Source organism: Athene noctua, chromosome Z, assembly GCF_965140245.1.
Source record: "Athene noctua chromosome Z, bAthNoc1.hap1.1, whole genome shotgun sequence".
In the NCBI taxonomy this organism is placed as follows: Eukaryota; Metazoa; Chordata; class Aves; order Strigiformes; family Strigidae; genus Athene; species Athene noctua.
In genome coordinates, this window is record NC_134077.1 from 87,160,088 (window position 1) to 87,181,948 (window position 21,861).

A 21,861-nucleotide genomic window follows, 5' to 3' on the forward strand; every position below is an offset into this window, starting at 1 on the left:
TGTTATACTGTCATTTTAAAACTATTACAATATTTTAAAAGTTTTAATCTTTTATCAGGCTTTTGACATACATGTCGAGCCGCTGAATAAAGGTTCAGGTAATTCACTGTACTAAAACTTCACAGACATTATTTATTTCTGGTGAAGATGCAGTTAAGCTGTTTTGTTAAAGACTGTGCTCCCTAAAAATTAAAAGAACTTTAGGCAGTCTGTCATATAAACAGGTAACGTCACTTAGTCTTTGTATTAGTTATAGGTTAAGCTAGAATGGTTTCAGAGCGTACCAATTTGGGTCCAAAAAGTTCTTGCTCTCTCTTTCAATTAAAAGCCTCTGGTTTGAGAAAATAGTGCCAAAGAGATTGCTGTATTTCTAATTTAGCAACTATACTAAATGTGAAGTTCACTCCAATTTTGTTGGCAGTTGCTACTATCACATGATAGAAACTATTCAATCAGTGTTTGGCTAAGAACAAATTTACTTTAACAAACCTGAGATAACCTTGGTTTAACTTAAAAATACCACTGATGGTATTTAGTTGTGTAGGATAATAAAGAAGTAGTCAGCTTTTAAAAGTTCTATTTATGTTTTGGGTTGACTCCCAAGGTAAACTGTGGATTATTTCAGGGTTATTACTTGAAATAATGAAGACCAACAAAATAACATACTTCTCAAAACACAGGATTAACTAATCTTTTTCCATTTCTGATACTGCAGTTGTAATGCAATTTGTTATAATGCAGTTTGTTAAAGTCGTGCAGAAACTGAGGCCTGGTGTTAGTAATTAAAAGTAGTTTCATTTTATAATGGCAGAAATGAAACTCTTTAGACTCTTCTTCTCGAAATATGTTATTTTGAATATATACTATTTTTGGACACTGCAGAAAAATGCAAATTCATAATGTTCTAATTTGGCCAGAAATATGAACCCCAACAGATTAAACCACATGATCATGCTACCAGCTTCTAAGATGCCAAACAGAAGGAAACACAGAGGTCTCTGTTTCTTCTGAAGAATGATGAACAAAGAGAACTTTTGATGTTTATTCTTCTGCACCCTAAAGAAAGAGGACTGTCCAAAATAGTGCCATTGTGGAATGATGCAACCAAGACAGAAGATTCAACCTTATAGTGACCTTTTAATCTTCCTTCAGCCCTGTATCAAATTCTTCCTACTGCTCTGCATTTAAGAGATTTAGAAAACACTTCTTTAATGGTGTTTAAAGCTCTTATTGCAGATAAAGAACAAAGACTATTCATACGATTAAATATTTATGATGCATTCCTAGCAATGTCCCTCATATATATGCTCCTCAAATCAATTGCCTACTCCAAAGTTACATCGCTTGAGAGCTTAATGCATAACACTGCGTGCAGGAAATACAGATTCTTAATTTGTGTGTAAATAATCAAGCTGTTCCTCTTCCTATGCTTATATATGCTTATAACATATTTCCAAGAAAAAGTATTTAGAAAGAACATAAATCTTCAACTGGCGTACTGATATACAGATTTTGTTAAGCACAAGGATTATTAAGCCGAATTCATGTGTGGGCGAACTTTTATTTTAGTATGCACCCCTTTTAAAAGAAAACATTGCCTTCTTTACTAATTGCTTTCCAGCGTATTTTTAAAGGAACCGGGAAACCAGTAACGAGGCAATGAAATTTCTTAAAAATCCAGAAGAGGGAGCCCCTTAATAGGGCAATCAATTTCCCATCCGCGTCTCTCCGTTGCCGTTCCTGAAGTTTCTACTATATGAGGTTAAAAGGAGACGGAATGCTCACACCGCCAGAATCAATCTTTCTTTAGCTGCGTTTCGCAGGCTTACAAAAGATAATTAACAAAACTATAATTTTCTATCATGCTTTCTTTTTTTTTGAGAACAAAGGAGACTAATAGCTAAGTTGCCGTGGTCTGCCTTCCCTACTCCTAAATTAATACAAAATGACCCCTCAAAGCTTCAGCATGTGTTTGAAGTGCCTTTCTGATACAATGCTGTGCAGTTTCAATTTTACTACAAATGCATCACACAAACATCTGTGACTCATCTATGCGTGAAGATAAAAGGGGGGGGGGGGTGTCTAACACAGGCTGAGAAGAGCCAAGAAAGAAAAGATCACTATATCCAGAATTTCTCTATAAGTAATTTTACAAGGCAATGTCAGAATTGGCATGTATATCAGCCTTGGTTTATAGTGCACAAAATGGATCTTCCAACTATTTTTCCATACAGTTCTTTCTGAGAGCAGTAAACCCAGTGAAATTGGATGTGCTCCATGTTTTACCACTCGGCTTATTTTCTTCGAACATATGTGTTTACTTCTCAAACTGAAACAGTAATCTTGCCATTGTCTTTTGTAATCCGTATTTGTAATAATGCAACATTGCTGACATTGCTAACAAACCACTGAGTTTACTGAGCAAAGGGGACTACTCTGACAACATTGCTTTGATAACACAGACCTTAGCGAGTACAGTTCTCATTAGTTCTATGGGAGCAGGACTAAAGGGGCTAATCTTTTTCTCTGCGTGGGTATTTTGAAAATCCTTTCCCTGTTGTGTACCAAAGCACTTAAGCAAATACATAAAACTAAGCTTAAGTTAATTACTGATTATTTAAGTAAATGCCAACAGATTTTGCTGACTACAATAGTCTTAGAGCAGGGGCTTGAAATCAAATCTGTACCCAGTAGATTGAAGCCTAATGAACAACTTAATATTGAAATTTTTGCTCGAGCTTAAATTCATACAACAAAACCCCAATTCCACTAAAGTCAGTAGAAAATCTCCCTGTGACTTAAAAAGGATCAGGGGTTCTGACGCTGGCCTCAGTAGGAGTTTTGCCTGAACAGGGCTACGCAATGGACCCGGAAAGGCTAATGTGAAGGAAAAGAGATATTTGTACCTGTGGAATTTGTTGAGGTGCAAGATTTTTGGCATTGCTGAAAACAAGCCTCTTCCTACTAATAAGAGAAGCACAAGTATCAACTACCCTTCCTTTAGCTGGAGGAAAAAACCCGATGCCGATCACTTTCTAATATCCCACCTCCAATATGGAGCTATTTTAGGACTCAGCCTTTGAAGGAAGTCCTTTGTTCACTCATAAAAATAAATTATTTTCTCTTTACCTGCACTGGTGCCTGCACCGGTTGTGAGGTCCCCACCCATCAGGCCACCTAGGGGGTTGAAATGAAATACTACAAATGAGGACGATAATTTATAACAGGCAAACATTCAAAACATTTTCTCTGACTTCAGACGTGCTGCTCCAGTACCCACCGCAGCTCTCCTCTGACTTCAACCAGCATTGGATCAGACCCACAGTCATAAAATTGTAATGTTTAATTTATCCATGCAGGACATTTGTCTTTCAAGGACAAACAAAATATGTAGAACACGACGTTTCATACTTTCACAACATACGAAAAATCAATTATATTTGTAAGTTTTGTATCGTAGTCCCTCAGCTGAAAGCTGTCTTTTGTTCAGTACTAGTCAGAAAAGCAAAGGCTTCCACGCAGGATTGGGAGGAAGAGACTGAAAGTTCCTGGATGAGAATATAACTGAGAAGCTATAGTACATATTTACATAGCTTTTTATTTTAATTTGCTCAGCCTTTCATAGACATTCACTCTAAGGATGTTTAAAACTTTTCTTTGCACTTGTGGACCTCAAATGGTTCTTTAAACCCAGTATCCTCAAGGATCTTGATGTTGCTTCAGCCAGACAGACCGAACAAACTTAATCCCTATTTATCCTATCCAGAGGTGAGCCCTCATCATCACCAGAGTAAAGCACAGCCTCTTGCTAGACAAGGCACTCAAGTGGAGAGCTCAACTAACATTTACTCTTCAAGGAACTTGTGAATGCATAAATAATAATAAATTCTGCATTTAGCCTCTAAACTGATGATTTAAGTGACGAGTGCCCTATTTTACTTGCTTCAACTTGTATGAGTTGGCTAGATTTTCTCCCCGGCCCCTTTAAGCTTTATGATACAGTCAGTTCTTGCATGAATTAAGCAGACAAGCTGCCTTTTTATGAAACAGCAAATTGTCTGCCCTTTTATCCTTTATTGATTTCCTTTAATCTTAGTCAATATTCAGCTTTTTCTAGAACTTTTTTTTTTTTTTTTTTTCTAAATTGGGAATAGAAACCCTTTTGGCTCTTCTTTTGATTTTTCAACACAGCAATTTTGGACAAACTGTTATGACTGGTAGAAACAGACTTCTTGTTTCTCAGAGTACAGTTTAAAGTGACCTAAGGCACACGAGCAGTTGATAAAAAAGCATTTAAAGGGATGGGATTGAACAGAGCCTACCTGTGTTACCTGCACTTGGAGGCCGATGTGTCACGCCAGGAGACATGCTATTTCTTTGCAAAGAAGGATGAGCCAGCGGCAAAAGATTGGGGTTTCCCAGTGAGCTGACTGGGTTACTGTATACCAAACTGTTGTGGTTGGACACTGGGATAGAAACTGGCATCTCAAAGTTTGGTGGTGGAACAGCCTGTACAAGCAAAAAAGGGAAACAAAGACGAGAATAGTACAGAAGCACAACAGCCTTCAAGTACAGTTACTCTATATTTAGTTCAAATATTTTGTAGTTGGTGGTTAAAATATTTACACTCACCCCCCCTCCCCCAATAGTCAAGAGAAGAGTTTCAAAAGAGTTACCAAGGTTTTTAAACATGATTTTCCAAATCATGATTCCATCTTCCTTTAATGCAGCTTGCACATTTACTTTGTATGAACAGGAAAGATTTTTTTTTTCTTTTTTTTTTTTCTTTTTTAAAAACAAAAGCCTGCTTCATGAAGCTTAATTTTCTTTTTCTTTCATTCTGTGAAGTCGTAATTGTTCACTTGTGATACCTTAATCTAGTGTCACAGATGACTGCAAGATCAAAGGTACGATTATGATGACTTCATCTCATGGAGAAAAATTAGAAGGGGTGGAATGCAGAAGGGAAAGCTTTAATTTCAGCTTATGTTGCTTTAGCAACCAGAATGATCCCAAATCATGTTAAAGGCACCAACAGATTACATTACTTTTTTTTTAAAGTTTCTATCTTAGCTTGGAGGGGCTTAAAAGAAACAAAGTTCTAATCAGGGACAAAGGTACAAGAAACTTAGATACACACCAGTCTTCGGGTTCTCTGTGGTTTTATTTTTTTGTTGTTGTTTTTTTTGTTTTGTTTTGTTTTGTTTGTTTTGTTTTGTTTTGTTTTGTTTTTTGGGGGGTGTGGTGGTGTTTGGTGACGACTTTTCAATATACTGTTTTCATACTTAAGGCAGGATCCTCACCTAAACCACCGTCCTTTGTAAGAATCCCGTTCAAAAAAGAAGGGGACCACTCTGAAAGAGGGTGTGAAAAAATTATGGACCACTCTGACAGAGAGTGTGAGGAGATGCAGTACCTGATTCTCATTATGCTCTTAGAAAGCCCATCTCAGATTTTCTTGATTGGTTGGTGGATTTGATGATTGCGGTTTTCTTGGGCATCAGTTGCCTGAATTTCTTTAAAATTTATGACTCTCATGGCATTCAAATGCAACAGAACTCCATATTTAATTTACTTTTTAAAAAATAATCAATTTTTTTACTTTATGAGCAGAAAGAAAACTTTTTCAGAGTTACCTGACAGCTTTTTAAAAATTGAAACATCTACATGCAAACCAAGTACCCCTTAATTTGCCATTTAAAAATCTTACAAGCTTCAAGAGTCTAAATCCATCAAAAAATTATTTAAACCTGCCTTGTAACATCTTCAGAGGAAGGAAATCACAGAATTTAATTTTGTGCTTGGCAGCTGATACTACTGGTAAGTCTTGAAGGACCTAGAGGGAGTATGTTGAGAGCTGGACACATAATCTGCTGTGTCGGGCAATGGAGGCAGCCTGACCTTGTGCCTCCCACATGTCTCTTCTCTGTCTGGCCAGAGCTGTTGGCTGTGCCCTGCGTGTTACAGCACTGGCCATCAAATTACAGTTATCCTTTTTTTTTTTTTTTTTTTTTTTTTCCCCTATCCCCTTTCTAGGGGCAGACATAATTTTGCTCTAAATATAGAGGAATCATTTTGCTTAACCACTGAAACACACAGCAAGGTTTTAGTTCAGGGTATGACGTGAAGGATGCATTACACAAACGCTTTGGGATTTATTTCAAGGTGTTAATTTAACACTGAAACCCTCTACGTAGCCTTTGGCCTGGTTTTGTGAGAGATGGCCATAGCATTATGGTTGAGATCAGGTAGGGCACTTGAGCAGGTGGACCTGCTGGCACCACTCCCTAGTCGGGGGAGCTGCACGCTGGACTCACTTCCCTTCGCCAAGAAGCTGAAGTGCACCCCGAGGGCCGTTATTTTCCATAGAGCTGGTTGGTTTAAGTAGAGGTGGGAAAGGGAGGAGAGGTGTCCTGGGAATCTACATGTCCAGTGTGTAAGGAGCAAAACTACACATGTTGCTACATCTGGGCAGGGATCCTGAAACATGCTAATGTTTGTGTCTCCCAAACAGAAAAAAGAGAATAATTTATTACGTGATGAAAAATGTAATTGCTGAAGTGTGTTCTTTATTTCTTTCAGGACCAACCTTTTTTTTTTTTTTTTTTTTTTTTTTTTTCTGCCGTTGTTCTTACAGCTGCAGTCCATCTCGCTTGCTGCATGTGTGACCTGCCTTTCCAAGGAAAATTTACAAAGTACATAGCACAAGCAGTAGCAGTGTATCTCACAACTGAGGTCCAGGCTCCTTGGAAACTGGTTCACACAGCATAATCTGAATCATTTTGTCAGCCTGAAGGTGTGTTCTGAAGCAAGCTAGTGTCTTCACTGGCCACAGAAGGGCTCAAGAGGTTCCCAAACCCCCTGTAAGTCAGAAGTGTGTGGCTGCTCCTTGAGCTCAAAGTCAGATGCTGCTGCTGGTTTCTGCCTTTTCTAAAGGTTTTAGGCAGTGAATTCACATGAGGATAGACCTCTTAGCTCCACCTCCAGCCTTATGTGAGACATTAATTAGGCACCATGGACTCTCTTGTTACTGCAACATTTGGGGCTGTGGTGGAGGTCTCTGCCCGGTAGATTCCAGCCCATGATCCTGCCTGCTTGTGTGTCAGCCCATGTCAGATTGAGTGTCACCCACTAGGGAGCACTCTGCATAGTGTCTCCTTCACCTCTGTCATGAGATCTGTGAAATCTGCCCTCTGAGCCTGAGCAGGCACCAATATTTCCTCTGTTTTCTTAAATTATTTTCCTAATCCCAATTTCTGAACAAAAACATGGGTACAAATTCAAATCTGAAGGTTTTGCCGATCATCAGCAGGCCTGTCTGCTTTCATCATTATGTTTTTTATTTCTTCCATGTACAAACCAAGCCCTTCAAGGGCAGGAATCTTATTCTTCTACATTAGAACGGCACAAAAGAGCTCCAGTCTTGGTTGCTCTTGCGGCTGCCAGTCTCACTACTCATCACTGAAACATACAAACGTTGCTGAAAGAGTTACTTAATGTTGTCATTTAAAATATATTTTTAAAAATTATTGAAATTATTTTTTTATTTTCTGTAGCAATAGTTCAATTTTTACCATTTTACCTACTGTCTGGATATACTTTTATCTATTCGCAGAGTACTTCACAGGCAATTTTATCAAGGCAAAGCCAGTTTATTCTCTGCTTTGCAGCACAATACACACTATATCTGGAATATGCAGTTTTTATTTCTTCCCCTCAGTAGTCAAAAGTTAGAGGGAGAAGTTTGTCTGAATTAGCAGCAGTATTAAACCGCAAGTGTCTAGCTACAGCTTTGCTCTGGTTGCCCGAATTTTGTTATACATCCTTCACCAAGAACTGCAACCCCCTGCAGATTCCCAAGTCATTCTTGGTGGTAAGTCACGGGGCTTATCTATTCCATCTAGGCCTGATGGACATTAAAGCTTATGATGCACTTGTGTAATATATATATGAGCAAATTAAACTTGCCTAGGAGCTGAGGCCATCTGAGGCCACAGAGCAGTCCGTGTCCATACTATTAAGCTTTCTCAACCTCAAAACCATCATGACTACATATAAACTGACAATTGGGAATTGTTCCTGGCCTGGGCTAACTACCAAACAGAGCTAAGAAAATGTCTTGGAGAGTGTTATTTGGCTGGTGCCAAAAGCATGCCAGGGACTGTTCAAACAATTCAGGGCAGAGATAAGCACCTCCCGCTGCCTCGGTATGTTCTTTGCCATTTGCTAATTTACCGACATAGACCGAGCCTTATTCTAACCTGTATGCAGCTTGCCACATTATTGCCTTTTTTTTTTTTTTTCTTTTTTTTTTTTTTCCCCTCTCTGTCTTTTCTCCTTTGGAGACAATTGCCAAAGAGGGCAGATGGCTCACCTGAGAGGGTACCACCAGTGTGCTGCACACACTGCGTTATTTGTGCACTCCACAGGCTGTGGTACATTGTGCAAAGCAAAATGTTGGGGACTCAAACCCCTTGGAAATTAATGGACCAAACATTCTGTGTTAAATATTGTTTTTATCCCTCCCATGTTCAACCAGGCCTTCATTTATTTAGAGACAGAGATACTTATAGCTCCCTTCTAGTGGACTATTTCTGTCTCCTCTGCTTTCATCACTCTTATGAAAACTACAAATAAATGTCTAATTATTATCAGATGTTTTAGAACAATGTAAATACTTATCCCCAGAAAATTATCTGAGGAAACATTATTGGCCTTAGCTGTTAGGAGCAAAAGCCAATTTTGTTTTCATTTGGCAGCAGCTTTATTCTGTTACAAGAGCAGGCACAGGCGTTGCATTGTTTTATGTATTTTGTAAGTAGTGATTTAATGACTTGACTTGGTGACTTTTTGTTCAATTTTGCTTTCTTCCCCCCAACTTTCTTGGCTACTTTTGATAATCACAAATAAATGAATATCACTTCCCTGAAGTTATACTGATTTGTGCAGTTAAGGCTATTATTGTATACAATATATCATATGTATACATAAAAATATATATTATATTTACAGATTTCCATTATGTACGAGCTTTCAGCTTCATTTTGGGCATTACATCTTGGCTCATGCCAAGAGAAGGAGCTCCTGTTGCGCTACGGGAGAACATATATTGATTCTTCCTTCTGTGGTAAGCAGCTTGATGGACCACACAGACCTTGAGCTCTATGTGTGAAGTATTCAAAGAAGGGATATCCTGTCTTACGTGAAAAGAAATGCTAAAGTTTTGCAGTTCTGTATCTCTGAAGCATCTCTGAAGTAATTTCACAAAAAGATAGTACACCGTGTACCTTGTAACATCCCTGCAAGGTAGCAAGTTACATTACACCCAAAATACAGCTCAGGAAACAAAGTTAATCACCAAGTTAATAGCTGAAGTCGGACTATATTTGATGTCAAAAGATTAAATTTAATGAAAGCAACCAGAGGGAAAGTCCATTAATTTTTGGACCATGTTCAGACTAACTGCATTGTCTCAAATTCCTAGAACTCTCCTAGTTTTATAGAAAATATGATTTTCCCAAATGCTTATGGAGGTAAAGAAAGTGATAGAACTCACTACCCCAGGAACAAGTTTTTTCTCAAGGATTTTTTTAATGTCTTAAGATTTCAAAAGGTTATAACATGTGCTGATTTGTTGGAACAAAACCAGGTAGCACGAGAGAAACAGAGGATCTGAAGGACCATCCCAAACACAAATTTTAAGGTGAAAAAGTAGCTCAGTTAAATACTATCTGACTGAAAATTCCGTCACTTTGATTTGAACAAGCCAAAGGTCATCTTGAAAACGGAAAGGAATGGCAATTGGTAACATTTTGATGTGAAAAAGGGTTAAGCACTCCAGCTTGTAACAGTCAGCCTAAATGTTGCAGTCATCGTTTGTCAAACTGAGTTACATCCTGAGAAACCAAATTAATGGTGACAGCTTCAGAGCTTTTTCCTCTGAGAAAAACAGCCATGCAAAAGAAGCAAATAAAAAGGGAGGTAAAAAAAAAAAGAATATGTATGTATTCCTCCCTGGTATTTCATATACATGTTGGGCATCCTTAACCAGCCATTCCAAATACTAATTTATCAAATTTGGTGCCATTCTGGTTTCTGTTTTTTTTTTTTTTTTTTTTTTTTTTTCCCCAGAAACATATTTGTCATGATGTGAGAACTTCTTCAAATTTTAATTAACTTGTGTGAAAATCTTTCTGCCGAGAATTAATGGAAAGAACACTCACACTGCAGAATCTGAGCATCCTTAAGAGGTATCCTCAGCTTAGGTATCAGGTTTTGTACACACAATTGACTAGCAGTACAGAAGAGACTTCGCTCATTCTGGGTATACAGACATTCTTTTTGGCAGGTAACCATCCAACCTCCGTGTGGGAACGAGGAACGAACACACCCAAACGATCTCTTTTAGAGGCACGCAGTTACCTATGCAAATTTGGATACTCCTCTGGGCCTGGGCAAATCTTTGGTTTGCTACTTTCTCCTCCACACACGTTTAGAGGAAGGGCCAATTATAAACTTCAAACCTCCACGTTCTTTTTGTCGGTTTTATAAACATAATATTAAACATAATGACAAATTATTCTCCCCTTGTATGTCTTGTGCAAACAAAACAGCACATGCAGAGTTATTTCTCTTAGATATCTGGCAAGGCATATGACTGATGGTTAGAAATTTTGACTTGGTTAAAACAAAATTTAGCTCATGTTAAAGCATTAAAGAAATGCTGATGAGGTCAAAGCAAATTCTCTGATAAAGCTGTAAAATCACCCCAACACACAAACATGTCTGAATCCTACCATTAGGCTCTCATGCAGTCTGTTTCTCTGCAGCGAGCAAGTAGCTGTAACCCTTCAGTGCTGCAACTGAGTTTAGCAGAGACACTTGAGAACTGAAGTGACACGCACAGAATGTACTAATTACTATATATAAAGGAATTTCAGTTCTACATAATTTTTTTTCTATACCGCCACAGAAAGTATTCTGTGGGTTTGTTAGCCCGTCCACAAAGAAAGATTTCCATCGTTATTTTTTAGATACAATTTGGGTGAGTGGTGTGGTAAAACAGTTCTGTAAATCGAGTGAATATAATGTATATATGTATATTTCACTTCCTTCTGTAGGTTTCACCTGTAGTAGGCTTTGTCTGTGTGTCAGAGGTAGAGACTTGGAAAAAAAAAATGTCGTGTGAACTTTTCTGACCACAGTGTTTAATTATATATCAGGCTATTAAAGCCTGTTTCCAGCTGAAATGTTTTCCTTAAGAAGCCAGAACTGAAAGGGTTATGGTTTGTTACTGCAGCAGTTATCAGCAGACAGCCATCTAACCTTTGGTACTTACAGGTATTTTATGGCTCTTGATCATATTATCAAATTCTTCATTAATTTTTTTGTATTTTTCTTCAGTGCGTGGGGTGAGAGCGTAAGAGGAGTCAGGATCGGGGCTTTCACAACCTTTGTTTTCTTTCTTGTTCAATGCCTGCCAGGTTCAGAGAAATATCAAAGAGTAAAAAAAATGAAAGGGAGCTCAGAGTACTTACACATAATCTTTGCCTGCTGATCATTAGATCAATATCTTCATTAATTTTTCTGTACTTGTCCTCAGACTCAGGGCTGTGACCTACTGAATCGTCTGCATCGGGGTCTGGACTGTCACAGCCATTAAGTCCTTTCTTTCTCAATGTCTGAAATACATAATTTGGAAAGTTCAATCCTTGACACAGGCTGCAAGAAAGACTCAGCAGTGTTACAGTATTACAAACTGCCCAGCAGTGGAAGGTTTTACATTATGCTTTAGGGAAAGAAAGTGACTAGACATCCATCACGCTGATGCTGTAGGTCTCCAATTACGAGTGGCAACAGAAAACCATACAGACCTCTTTCTTCTGAAACTGGAATCAGTCAATAAAGAATTAAGCTGGCAATCTGGCACAGTGCCTGTGCTAGTACCTCCCCTCTGCCTCCCCCTCCCATATCTGATAGCATCAAGGGGTTGAGATGCTCGTTCAGAATGCAATTTATTTTAACGTATTTATCCATTTGAAACGAATGAACGTTAAAAGCAAAGGGTGCATACTGGTTACAGTGGAATACCCTGGTGTTTTTCTTTCCTCTAAAGAAAGATACAGGAGGAACACAGGAAAAAAAAACCTGCAACAAATTTGGGAATTCATGTTCTTCACAGAAGAAGAAGGAGGAATACCTAAACTGAATTCTTCTTTTGAATGGGATGTAAGGGATGGCATGAGCAATGCCCTGCCATTCCTAAGCGTATGCTTTTGATAGCACAAGGAGGAGGACAGAGTTGCTAATGTGGCTGTGAAATACCGATTAAGAGCTTCTAGACATGGTGTTTACTTTTTATTGACTCCAGTTACAGCGCTACAAATGCACAGTGCTGAAGCTTAATGTACAGGAAAAAGCGCTGCTAAAACAGATGCTTAGTGAAAAGTCAAAACCAGATGAATTTCAGGTTCAGCAGCTCAAATCGACCCTCACATCCATGATCATCATCACTAAGATAAACAGCGGAGATGAAGAAGCTTAAAACCAGAATGAAATCGGTAGCTAACAATTCAGAATGGTTGCCTGGCCTCAGATGGGTTTTAACTGATCCACCTTGACAGATCACCAAACAACAGTCATAGGCTTCATTAAGGTAAAAGAATATGAGAAGCAAGTCTTTGTGGACTCCCCAAGTACAAGCAACAGTACACAAAGTCAATATTTGTAAGATATCTCAAATTTAGCTTCAGGAATGCCTCAGTCAAAAACTCTTCAAAGAGCCCATTTGGCTGCCTACAAACTGTATTAGGCAGCCTGCAGTTAATTCTGAGCTGAAACCCGGCTAAGCAATCTCAGTTACACCATACAGATCACATAGCACTCTTGTGTTAATAAGTGGCTACGTTTGTGCTCTGTGTTAGTGTGGGATGCTCTAACTGGTTTCTTTTTGCCTCCTCAGAACAGCTGCCTCTTATCTGAGCTTTTTGTTCCTTTTAGAAAAGTACATTTCCTAATTATTTTCTTTATGGCAATGCCCGGTTTACCACCTTTAAAACCCTCAAGTATTATAATGTCATACCTTGTTTCTGTGCTTTAAATCTGTGCTTCTAAATCTGTATTTATTTATTAAAAATTAGATTTCATTTTCTCCATTTTGCCTGGGACTTAAGTGCAGAGCCCTCTTATTCCTGAAAGAACTCTAAAGCTGTTCTCCTTGTGGAGACACACCCCCTGAACCTCACATTTTTATCTAGTCGGCAAAATGATCTGCCCTAAGAGATCTGAGCCTTCCAAACTTATGTTCTGGACCTCTGAAACAGATTTAGGCAACTGTGGAAGGCTGGCTCAGTGTAGATCTTTCTTTTCAGACTTCGTATCTATACAGACTTCACGTCTAATCCCATGAGCGACTGCTGACACACAGAAAAAATTATAAATCCATTGGAATCAAACCTTAAGAAGCTAAAACAACCCCACTAATTCTCTACACTTCCTCTCCACTCCCTCTTATCTCTCTTTTATCTTTTAAATGTTAAGTGGCAGAACAGACATAGCCATGTGTGATTTCTACTGCTACTGCTTGAAACAAGCCAATTATAAAGAGGGCTTTTGCAATCAGCTTTGTTTGATGGATTTAATAGGTACAATATGATATATTAAAAGTGAAATTTCTCTTTTACATCTGAATAACTAGCGTCAAGTAACGTTCTCTTCACATAAGCATAAAAGAGTTGTCCTCTGAATAAATAAAACATTCTGTTTTCAAGATCCATTAGATCAAGCTGTCCAGACACGAAACCCAGATCAGCGCTCTTGGGAACTCTTGAGCCCATGTGAGTCAGCGATGGAGTCCTGCTGATTCACATGGAGTGTCTGAGGAATGATGCTGACGGGAGCTGGACTGGATGGCATCCTCAGCTCCAAGCTTTGAGGTGACAGTCCAGCTCCTCTACTTACAAATGGCAATGACATCTTTTTTCCCCAGAGGTCAACAGAGCTACAATGGGCATAGGTGAGGGCAGCGAGCTGCCCAATTGTCATCCTACCAGAAAACCCAGACAAAGAACAATATGAAAAGACAAGAGGGAAAACGTTTTGCAGCCTCTCTGAATCTCTTCCTCTCCCAGCATTCCCAAATACTTGTCAGCTGCATTCACAAGACTGCGTCTGGGTAAAAGAAGACCCACCTTGTACTCAGCACACTCACTATGCCCTAAAGCTCTGCAGCTGTCTGCTTAGCACCCAGGCGAAGCAGTCACTTCTGTGGTCTGTGGAGGTTCGAGAATGCACTGCCATCTTTCAGATGTTCAGAGGAGGAAAGGCAATGTAACCCAACGAATGCCTTGCAGCACTCTCCAAAGAGACCAGATTCCCTCCCAACATGGTAATGTTTTTATTTTCACACATATTTATTTTTATTTCCATATCCTTAGAAAGCAGGTTGCTGCCACAGAGAAGAAGCAATTTCTGTTTTCACCAGAAAAGCCAAAGACCAAATTTAGTAAAATCATGTTGGTATTCAACCCAAAATTAACTTTAGCCCTAAAGAGTAGAGGCAAACCTTTCCCTTGCAAACCTCATCAATCTACTGTGTTTGGCTGGAACCCTGGTTGACGTGGCTAATCAAACTCCCTAATGCAGTGTGCTTCTTCCCTGAGCACCCCACCCACCACCACCCCTTCTACCCCTCCAAAAAAAAAAAGGAAAGAAAAAAAGAACATGCTTCAATTGCTTTAATGAGTTGGGGTAAGTTCAGGCAACAGAAATTTCTACAAGTGTGACGCAGTCAGAGGCACAGCTCCTAGCTTTGTGAGTGCTGGAGCTAATGCCAGGTTCCCTGTGAATTTCATTTTGGGGTAAAGTGCAATATCCAGAGGAGCTTTTCTGTGGCTGGGTCTTGAGACTTCTCTTGTCCCCTACCCATCCTTCTGCTGATTCTTTGTTGCTTCGGTGTGTAAGAACTCATGCTGCAATGCCGCCTTCGCAGCTGGGAGCCTTTCTGGGAGTAATTTCTGGTTCTCTTCACAAGAACATAGAATTTTCATGAAACTTGCTGGAATTTCATTCTCTATGAGACCCTTTTGTGCCAGATTTGCTTGGCACTGAATAAAAAATGAAAAAGCTATAAAGACAGTAGAACAGACTATCTGATAGGCTGCACAGGCATATGGACACACACCACACGGACACAGAGCCGTCCTCTGGAGAGGAGAGCAGGCTGAAAGTGACATACTTATCCTCTGCACTAAGGTACTGATAGTATTCAGGACAAATATAACAACCTCTGGCTTCTCAACATGCAGGCTACGGTTTTGCCTGTTCTACCGCCTTGTTTGTTACTTTACGCTCCTCCACACCATTGCCTGCTACAGCATACCTTTCATAAAGGTCATTTATTGTTGTGCTTCAATACAGCGTAACTGGAGTCAGTACGGCACGACTGCAAATGGCACTGGCTAGTATCTAACTGATCCATCCTTATTCACAAGTCCTCTGGACTCCATGCCATTTTTTCCTCGTCTCTTCTGCTCTGTGTCACCTCCTGAAAGCAGAGCCTGGTTCTGGACATCAGGGAAGGCTGGAGTCATTAAGAAGACCAACTGGGTTTCAGCAGGCTACAGTCTTTGACCCAGTCTTGCAGTGATTTAGAAACCATTTTTCTTCCCATGTTAAGCTGTCACAGCCTCTTGCAAACCCTGGAAAACAGCCAGACCTATCGCATCCTCCTGGAGATTAGCTAGTTTCCAAAGATGTAATGACTATTCAGGGAATTTTTAAGAGGATAAAATTACACAATTGTATAGTGCATTGCATTCTAGAGAACCCCAAGCCAGATTTCAGTTATTTTTAAAGAAAATAAGCCATTTTTGAACTACGGAAGCTCCACTTCTTCCAAGCAATTAAACAAGTAATTATATTGGACTCCAATAACCTAAAATCAGCCAAGGCATTTGAAAAACAAAATGGTTAAAGGAAAACAACCTTTGGCTGAAATCTCATATGCCAGCAATTTAGCCTAAATCCTGCTCTATAAATCTCAGAGGAGAAGTGCTGACTTAGTGACATACTGGCTGCTGTAAAATGAAGTATAAACAACTATTTACTTTCATTTCATGCAAAATTTATCATCACTACAAAAGCACAAAAGAAAATATGGCACTAACAGCCAGGTCTGATTTTATCAAGGCAATGGAAATCATCGCAATTTGAAGGCTTTTGAGGAGGAAAAGCCTTTTATTTTCCTAATCCAGTCTCTGTTTCTGCAGTATTATCCCCTTCTTTTAGCATTTATTTAACAGGAAGAGTGGAAAAGGTTAGAAATGATTATTTTTTTTTCATCCTGTCCTTCAGTTTGCTCATCTTTGTAGAGGGGTATCTCCTTTCTTCTTAATAGGTTCATCTGACATGGAACTGCTCCCCACAGCACTCCATGGCTTGAGAAGCCACAGATATTTGGCTTGGAGATGCTCACAGTACAGCTGCCAAATTAAAAAAAACCACCAGGTTGGTCGATAAGGTCCCCGAAAGGTTCAGATCAGCCCACTCTGTCCGTTCCATTCTGATATCCTCTGCAGCAAAGATATAACTACTGCAAGGTTAATCACTATCTTCGTTTGTGTAACAAAAAGTGTGTTCTCACTGGCTCTTCATCCATAATCAAAATTTACAGTATGGAAAAATTCAGAATTACAGGTCTACTTCTACAAATTCCCGTATCTGTTATGTTGTCTAGGAGCCACCACAATGATCTCTAACTGATAACCCCACTAGAGACCATGACAATCCACAGAGTTGTAATTTGGTAAATTATATTCCACTGTCAGAAGACAAAAACCACAAGTGCCTTCCATTTTCCACTATCACTTTCTTTCCTGTATCTGGATGGGCTAAATCTCTTAGCCACAAATGAAAAATGGTTTGGTCTCTTTTTTTTTTTTTTTCTCACTGGAGGCACATATCTACGTGGCAAGATAGACAATAGCCAATTACAAAGGAATGATATGCTACTGTGTTCCACTGCTTTATTATTTATAGACATTCCAAAGAACCTGGCCAAATTGTGGAGGTCCCCCCAAAAAAGCAGAAAAATTTAGATCATAGGCCTGATTCATTTAAGCATCAGTTTCCTCCCTGTGCAACAGAAGTATTAGAGTTAGAAAGTGTTGAGTGAAGACAATCTTCACTTTCTTCTCTTGCACAGTTATATAATGATGAAATTTTATGATGAAGTTGCACGATACAATGTATGGTGCAATCAAGTAATGAAAGGTTCTAGTGAAATGAAAAACACAAAGAGGAAGAGATAGGTTGCTATGGGAACCATCCATCTGAATTCTGTGACTTCTGTGTAACTAAAATCTCAAATTTTATGTTCCATTAATGTAGAGTTCTTAGATTTTTACATTTAGTAATGAACATAAACTAGTATGCTGGTACTAATGTACTTTAATTGCATGTTTAGGAGAATCAGATAAAACATTATTATACTTACCGTTATCTAACAAGCGCCAGACAAAAAAAAAAAATGTATACCAGTATCACAGAAAAATGGAACATTTCTTACCTCTTTTGTATAAATCATAAAATGCTTTTGTGGTTTATACCCTTTTGAAATAGGCTACAGGGCTTATATAATAGCTGAACTTCTATAACCACATGTTAACCTTCGTGTTACTATTTTATTTTCACCGAACTTTCAAAGAAAAAAAAAATTTCCATTGTCTGGTCTCTCTTCTTCAAATGAATACACATAAGCGTGCTTTTCACAATACACCAAACCCTCTGCTTGGATTTGCCTCTCATTTTTGCATGCCAACTGATTATTCTCTCCTCCTTCAAGTACCTTCTCTAATCACACCTCTTGTGAATCCAAACAATGCTGACACCCTTTGCCAGTAACATCTGCTTCTCTGCTTACGAAGGATCGACCAGCGTGGTATGAATGTTTATGTGCGTGTGCTGCAAGCTCATCAGGGCATGAGGTTTCTACCTTCTTAGAGTTCAGCCTGTTCTCTTCCACTCATGCTCCTGACATGTGCCAACGCATATCTACAATGCTTTGTAATACCGGTATAAAACCAAAAGAGTCGGTGTTGGGTTTTTTTTTGTTTGGTTTGTTTGTTTGTTTGGTTTTTTTCTTTTGAAAGGGCACTGGGATTTTTGCTGCTTTGTTCCCTGTGGCTGTGCTATGTAAGTTGGGCACGGGGGAGCTTTGCAAGGCAGGGCAGGAGGTGCACCCCAGAGCCAGGGTAAGGCACAGCCTGTTCCCTCTGACCTCGCAGCCTGCAGCAGACGGGTCAGCCCAGCCCCATCTCTGTGTGCCTCTCTGCAGCACATCTCCTGCTTCCATACGACAGAACACACCTGTCCGTCGCTGCTGTTACACCTCTGGAGAGATGGTGGGGACGTGGCAGAGGTTTCCTCTTAAAAGACACCAAGCGCAATCCCTTTCTTTAACGTTCAATCTTACCCACTTTTCACTAATTTCCTATTTAGTGTTGACTTAAATTACACAGGGCAACTTTGGCTTTGTAAGTATAAATAGAAGAAGGATATGTCAGATTCAGAGATCTCATATCAGTTAGTCTAAACCATGTATCTGTCCGGATTTTCTCAGAAAGAAACAAAAGCAAATCATATGAAGAGTCCAGCATTAAAGCTTTATATTAAAATTTCTATTAATGCACACAACTAAGTTTACACCCTCCTATGTTCACAATTATTTCATGGGACAAGCAAGAGACTTCTGTCCATCTCTACACTTGTAAACTGTTTTTTTGTTTTTTTGTTTTTAAATAACTTAGATCTGAGTAATTCCCGAGGTTCTAAGTACGGATGTTTACTCATCCTTCAGGTTTACTGCCATCCGTCGTCGTGGCGCAAAAGGTCTGAAACCCCCACAAATCCCCCTCGGCAGCTGACGTAGGATTCCTACGCCAACCCTCAATGGAGGGGATCGCGTTTCCCCCGGCCTTGACAGAGGAGACGGTCGGCAGCACCGGCTGAGCCCAGCTGCGCGGGAATCCGCGGCGGGGGGGAGCAGAGCATCAAGTGTCCATTGGCGCTGGCCGTCGCGATGCGGGTGCAGCCCGTCGGGCAGCGGGTCGCTGTCCCGGCCGCAGCAATGCCACGCATCCCCGCCATCCCCACCTGTCAGCGCCGGCGCCTGCTGCCCCATGGCCATAGATGGCTGTCTCTGGGGCCGCGGCGCTGATTGGGGACTCTCTGCTGCTCCCGGCCCCCACCACAGACCAGCTTGTTTTTTTTTTTGTTTTTTTTTTTTTTAATTGGTTTTTCTTCACCCGTGCTGCTGTCACACTTCTCGGCTCTCATGTGGTCACAGCCTACAGGAACGCAGCATTTGCGCTTCACAGATATATATATACATATAAATACATGTGTATATATATATATATCTATACATATATTTATATATACACGCATACACACCCTCTACGAGATCGCTTCTCAGCATGTTTTTATTCAAATCTAGAGGAATTTTTTAGAAGTCTTCACACATACGCATGACCAGCCTCCGTTTGCTATGATGCATAATAACGGCTTAATATTGCTGGTGTGTTGGATTAGCAGAGATAAAAAAAGGGATGTGCTTTTCCAGACAAGACTGGCGTTTCCTAAATAATGAATTCACATGTGAGATTAACTGGAGGTGTTAAGATTAGTGACATAAATGCAATGCTGACCTAGTTGTGATTACTGCTTCTGATAAAATCACCTCTACAGATACTTGAGTTTTAAGAAGAAAAGAGAAATCAGCCTTGGACAAACAAAATTACTTTTAAATGTTAGTCAAAGTTGATTCTACGGTCAAATGCCCCCTTTGCACCCACTCTGCTAAAATGAAACTTTTGTGCAGCTGTTTTTGAAACCTGTACTTTGAAAAGACAGTCAAATTCTCCTCTGTTGTGTTAAATAAAAATGACAGCTTTCCAGAGATTGTCTGTCATTGCTTCACGCACAAAATCAGCAGATTATTTAGATCAGAGGTATCCTCAGGGTATTTGTGTTTTAGGGATGGAATAGTTATCACCCCTCTTGGAGCACTCCAGCCATTTTAACTCCTTACTGAGGGTTCAAAGGCCTGTTACGGCACTGTTTTTGAGTAATGGGAATTCAGAAGATGTAGGTAAGGGCAGAAAACTTCATCTTGCTGTCCTGGTCTTATCACCTCTGCCCTGCCCACAAGTATGTGCCTTCTCCTACAGAATGAAGGCTAGTGCCAGAGCCTAGTGGCGAATACCCCATTTTTCATCCTTTATCTTGGAAGGTGGAACTACAGAAAATAGACTTCCACTATTTTTCAAGGCTCGGTATTTGTGGAACGACTCCATGAAGACAAAACTTCTATATTCTGGCTACTTCCACTAGTTCACTGGAGCACCACTGGCCTGCAAGCAGACCCGGTCTGCCAAGGGGTGCAAAGATGGCCTAAAGCCAGAGTAAATGCATCTCTGACCCACCTTTTGTTCCTTGTACACAGTGCAATATCATTACATTTACATCCTTTACTGGTTTTCCAAAACTGTTAAAGTGTGTGAGGCATTTAAATGGCCAGGTTTTCTCTAAGCTTTATTGAGCGTATTTAGAAGAGAAGAAGATATTGGTGAGACACAGTGTATTTGATTTGTATTAGGTTTTGCTGCCAGACACAGAAAGTATATGAATGGAAAAATAAACTTTACAGTAGTTCAGCAGAATCATCTCAGCTTCTTTGGGGAATATGAGGCCACTTAAAAATAAACACAGTAATCATCAACAGGTTGTTATTTCCCTCCTTCTTTTTATGTTCGTCTATCTATAATCCTTCTCCACTGACTCCTGCCCTTCCAGATGGAGCACTGCCCTCAACATTTTCATTTGTGTCTAATTTAGTCAGACATATATACAAATACAAGGCTGAAGTCAGATCTCATTTACACTAGTGTAAATCTGTAGCTGGATTTGGAACAGCTGTAAGGACACCAGTTGAGTTATTCTAGATGTACAGTGGTGTTACCAAGTCCGTTACATCAGTGTTACTATCTCTTCAAACATACAGTATTTGAAATATGCAGTGCTTAATATAAATGACTGCAGAAACAATTAACTATTTCAAAGGCAGCTGGTGTTTTTCCATGATATAAATGGGAACCTTTAACACTAAATGCCATGTTCAAAATACTTGAGAAATGTGACATACAGAGTAACACATATATTTTACAGAATCTTTTGTCACAAAAATGTATTACAGAAAGAATGGCAGCTGACAGGAATGATACTTTGCATATATTTTGAGCATTATCTATGTTCTAAAAGATCCAAAAAAGATTCTGAAATTATATGTTTAAGGGCTGCTTCACACATCATTAAAATGCAGCCATGCTGGGGTGAATGCATCGTCAACTTGTGTAGCTACGCTAGCCAAGGAAGTTTTCAGGAGCAGAAGTTATACGTACCTCAGACAAATAAAACTGTAACATATGATACAAGTTACTTGGGATGGAACATTTCCTAGACCATGGTGCAAACACCTTCACCCTTACCCATGGGGCCAGGGAATCTCTGATGACCACAACTTTTCGCTTTTCCATTTCATCTGAAACAGCACCTCCAGCAGCACTGAACTGGTGCAGTACTGACTCAGCAGTGAAAATGCCACCCACTGAGACAAGAACACCACTTCCTTCAGCACCTGGGTTTTCTTTGGAGGTCTCCCATAAAAATCTTGAATGTATCAATGTTCTGAACAGATTTTTTTTTTTTTTTTTTTAAACACTTACTTTACAGCAGATCAAATTACAGGGTATTTCAAAAAGTGGTACCAATATGACAATGAGCAAATGTTGCTGAATAGCAGTT

The 21,861-nt window shown here is 39.6% G+C and overlaps 1 protein-coding gene across 10 annotated transcripts in view; it reads right to left on the reverse strand.

Moving 5' to 3' along the window:
* The window catches only part of MEF2C (myocyte enhancer factor 2C), a 126,976-nt gene that overhangs the window by 26,926 nt on the left and 78,189 nt on the right, over window positions 1-21,861 (reverse strand). For 4 of the 10 annotated variants that reach the window (XM_074932693.1, XM_074932689.1, XM_074932692.1 and 1 more), the window contains exons 4-6: window positions 11,538-11,681; window positions 4,323-4,509; window positions 3,130-3,177 (exon numbers count right to left, since the gene is read on the reverse strand). In XM_074932693.1, the coding sequence (XP_074788794.1) occupies window positions 3,130-3,177; window positions 4,323-4,509; window positions 11,538-11,681 (379 nt within the window). Of the gene's footprint in view, window positions 1-3,129; window positions 3,178-4,322; window positions 4,510-11,338; window positions 11,477-11,537; window positions 11,682-21,861 lie in introns of all 10 variants that reach the window. The other 6 variants (XM_074932694.1, XM_074932691.1, XM_074932686.1 and 3 more) reach the window with 3 other exon arrangements.